The sequence below is a fragment of the Etheostoma spectabile genome, chromosome 6 (assembly GCF_008692095.1).
Source record: "Etheostoma spectabile isolate EspeVRDwgs_2016 chromosome 6, UIUC_Espe_1.0, whole genome shotgun sequence".
Lineage (NCBI taxonomy): Eukaryota > Metazoa > Chordata > Actinopteri > Perciformes > Percidae > Etheostoma > Etheostoma spectabile.
This window is the reverse complement of record NC_045738.1, coordinates 15,551,729-15,555,948: the sequence shown is the minus strand read 5'-3', so window position 1 is coordinate 15,555,948 and position 4,220 is coordinate 15,551,729. Positions and strand designations below refer to the sequence as shown.

Sequence of the window (4,220 nt, the reverse complement as noted above, 5' to 3'; positions counted from 1 at the left end):
TATATATATATATATGAAGTCATTGCAGTTACTTTGTATGACTGCTTAATACAGTACATGCAAGTAAATCATGCAAGTAAATCACAGTTGATTACAAACAATTATTTTTGCTTCAGTGCTACAAACTATAGAAATAAGCTTCTTATAGTTTACAGTGGTAGTGTGATGATTTCCCAAAATCCAAATTAAATAGGCAGTAAAGAGCCACCGCGGCCAGATCTGCATCTGTGATGTTCAATATACTCTGTTGTTCTAGGTGCAAAAAGTGCACTGATTGGAGAATTGAATTGTTCTCAATGTAACTGATCTTGACTTGGTTATAAGAATATAAAATTAACTTGGACTTATGGATATGCAGACAGGGAGAAGTACTACCTGGTTGCATCTAAATCAAGCTTCCAGAATTAACTAAATATTTTGTCCCTTAAATGATGACCCATCTCTTTTATTTTCATTCCCCATATCCACCTCTTACTCAACAAAGCAGTGAGCTGCAGTAATGACCCAGCGAGGGGAGATGATGGCACCTCCACAGACGTGTTTCCCTCTCCAGTGCATGCTGGCCTGCCAGCCCCACTTGTCCTTGGCCGCAAATGTCCCCCCAACAACACGCCGGCCATCACTGACCAGAACTTGGCAGCCTGGGTGAAAGAAGGTGTAAGAAGAGATGTATGCAAAATGAAAATAGCCAAAGACAAAATACACACAAAGTTGAATTGATTGATAAATTGATTGATAAATCTGTGATTTAAATCATCCAGCTCTGTGTCATGGCAGTGTGGGCAGTGTGTGCAGATGAACAAACAGTGTGTGGCTTCCCTCCAGCTGAGAAAAGCAGCCAAGGTCTGCCGAGAGCCACCGGATGATGCAAACAATGCAACCGAGGTCCGATAAATTTTGTCACATGGTCATCCGAGATTTCAGCAGACCTTGGCTGCTCTGAGCTCCCTGCATTGGCACCACAGAGGGAAAACAAACACCGTTCAGCTATACACACTGCCCACACAAAGAGAAAACAGAGCTGGATTGAAATCAGCAAAGCATCCCTTAAATATAGTGATTCATATATCATATTCCCAATATGCCCCTTACATGATATGGCCAGGCTATTAAATGTATGGCCATAACTGCCAGACAGCTGATGGATGTGTAATAATCTTCTTTTTTTACCTGCAGTGATGTTTTCTGTCTGGTTCATTGGATTCTTAGACAGAAAAGGCTGCTGAGTTGGGACACTGCAGTTCCTCATCACACCACAGAGAGGAGACAAAGGACCTAACTCAGAGGGGAATACCAGGAACTTCACTGATTCCAAGAGAGAAGAAAAACAGTGACACACACACACACACACACACACACACACACACACACACACACAAACACACACGTTGTTAACTTGAATAGTAATGACAGATAATGTCTAATAAAGGGAGAACTTCCAATCTTGAGAAACTTCCGGGTTGGTACAATGGGGCTTAATAGGGAGTGAGATAGGTAGGCAACAGGCTCTCCGTAAACGGGCCCTGGTAAAGACCAACATTACACCATTGTCACAGAATTCAAATGATCGAAACATCCAATAAAGATTACCTGTCCACATATTTTTTTTTTTAGTTACTGCTGACTCTATAAATAATGACACACATTTTAACCTCAACACATTGTTTTGACCCCAAAACATGTTCCAAAGACTGTAAAATACTCTCTATTCCCTTTTGACTCTTCTTTCAGATGAAGTATTTGAATTCATTCAAAAGCTTCAGAGGCCATATTGACTGGCATATTGAATTTGTAAAATCTACAAGGTTAGATTTTCACCTTATTCCATATGAAATGAGGTTCAGTGGGTTACCTAAGAGAGCTGAGATGATGACCACATTGATGATCATAGAGAGGCTCAAAATCAGTTGCATCTTTCGAAATGAACAGGCTTGAGGTTGTGAATCTGCAAATGGGTTAAAAACAAACAAGTAAATTAATCTTTACACTATAAAGGCCTTGAATTTAAAGAGAACCTGACTAACCTCCTAATTTCATGGCCCAGTATTTAACATAACAAATTCTAAAAATGCATGGACTAAAAATATGATTTAATAAGTGTTTATTGTAATGTTTACACATGAACAGTTAACCTAGTACCATTAATGCAGCTTAGACTAATTGGTAAAGTATGCTAATTTGACTGATTTGGTCGTTTAGCCCAATCATTTGAGTTATACTGTTATTTTTAAGAATATAAATTTTTTTTTTTTTTTTAAATCAGCACTGTTACCATCCACTGGCCTGCAGCCAAGTGCTGACATGTTACATAATAAGCATTTGAGCACAAAAGTTCAAAACCTTTGTGAATATGGACATACTGTACATCGTTTGATTGGTAAGACTCTCTGCAATTCAGTCTTTGAGTTCATTTGTCTGAAATCATAAGCACCAAAGCTTCATGATCTTACTGATTGGGCTATTGAAAAAAAGAAGAAAAAAGGACAAAATGATGTTGAGTCCCTACCTGTAGGCTGTCCTAAATGCCCATTCCCCGTCCATTCCTGGCTTATTTTTTTTTCTCTAGTCCGTAAATGTCAACAGATAAAAAGGATAACAAGTTTTTTTTTCAAAAGAATAAATTCAGGCTATGAATATTGTTCTGTAGAGTCCATACTAATGGTCTGCTAACTGTCTGCTAACTTCATTTGCCGATCTAGTTCGGTCTGAAATTATACATTTCTCCTTGCCCTGCACTGTGTTGCTGGATATGTTTGTTTTCCTCAGGTTGCTGCCTACACAATGAAACCATCCCCACATTTCTCTGTTTAGTTTTCCCCTTGGGACAGCAAGCGCTCAGACTGGAGAGCGTCAATACCAAGGGGGTAAGCCAGCATCTGTAGGGGGGGATTCTGAGGCTAACAAGCCTAACATTCAGCTAGCATTCCATTGACTCCAATTCATTTTGGTGTGACTATGCTAACTATGACTATGATAACTTTACATCTGAATCATTTCAAGATTCAATTTATGGCATCGCTGTGTCCATGTCTTTTACTGTCTATGGTCAATACGCAGGGTCATCTCTCTGAGCAGCATAGAACAATCTGACTATCACCATTAGGTTTAGAGTTCTGAAACTGCATAGAGGTCTTGTTGACAAGTTGTAGAAGGTATGTGGCACAAAGAATGTTTTAGTTTTTTTTTTTTTTTTAATAACATTTTTTTAGACAGGACCGTAACAACTCATTTGAACCATGTCTGAACTGCTGTAGTGTATATGGTGTTTTAATCACATGCTAATCAAGCACATTTTCAAAAAAGAATTTAGGTTTCAAATGAAGCCTCATACATTCATTTTGGCCTTGCAGTTCTTATTATAAGCTTTACCCTTTGGTAAAGGGAAATGGATGAAAAGCAAGTAAAAAGAGGTGAATTTAAACCTAGTTTTATCAAGCGTTGGGTTAGTTGTGTCGATTAACAAAAAATCTTTTTTACTTTTCAGGCTACAGGGGTCGTATGTCAGTAATCTTGCAAGGCTAATGTTATATTGTGATAACTACTCACAGTACAGTAATAAATAATTAATGTTACAACAAGGCTAAGTTTGTACTTACAAACAGCTCCAGATCTCCAGCTTTAATATTAATTGTAGCTACAACGCCTGTCAAACTGTCTAACATGCAGCTGTGTTAAACGTGCAATTACAGATTTTTTTTTTTTTGGCCACTTGGATGCAGCGGAAACAGGGTGTTAACACAGCATTGACACACCATCACTATTTGAGTAAATATGGTGAAACGATGTGTATTTACACATCCAGAGCAACATTATCTTTCTTTTGGAGTCATGTGTTTTTTTTCCACCTAGCAAACATTAGTCCAATATTTATTCCTTTTAGCTCTGTTTTTTGTCTCTAACAACTCTTAAGGGAAATATCTGGCTCTTTAGCTGCTAAATTCTCCCTATGTTCACCAGCTCGTCTCTTATGGCGTTTTTCCATTCATGGTACCTGCTCGCCTCGGCTCGACTCGAATTGACCTGTCCTCCTTTTTCCATTGCAGATTAGTACCGCTTCATGTGTGAGGTGAGCCGTGGCTGGTCGTCATAGCAGGAAACTGCCGTGACCTAACGCCACACACACACACAGAACGTTGAAGGTGTGTTGTTTTTAAATCTCAGCGTGTTGGCACAGCCAGAAGGCAAATTAGTTTTGATGAACTTGGAGACAGCAAAAACAA

At 38.8% G+C, this 4,220-nt stretch overlaps 2 protein-coding genes across 2 annotated transcripts in view; both read right to left on the bottom strand.

The window, feature by feature from the left end:
* LOC116690979 (transmembrane protease serine 6) overlaps nt 1-771 on the bottom strand; it is a 4,067-nt gene extending 3,296 nt beyond the window's left edge. Inside the window, exon 1 of the mRNA XM_032518218.1 lies at nt 476-771. Coding sequence (XP_032374109.1) covers nt 476-558 — 83 coding nt within the window. The 5' untranslated portion in view covers nt 559-771. The remainder of the gene's footprint in view (nt 1-475) is intronic.
* A 129-nt stretch (nt 772-900) lies between these two features.
* The window catches only part of LOC116690826 (uncharacterized), a 7,828-nt gene continuing 4,508 nt past the window's right edge, over nt 901-4,220 (bottom strand). The window contains exons 3-5 of the mRNA XM_032518000.1: nt 1,853-1,945; nt 1,468-1,523; nt 901-948 (exon numbers count right to left, since the gene is read on the bottom strand). Coding sequence (XP_032373891.1) covers nt 901-948; nt 1,468-1,523; nt 1,853-1,945 — 197 coding nt within the window. The remainder of the gene's footprint in view (nt 949-1,467; nt 1,524-1,852; nt 1,946-4,220) is intronic.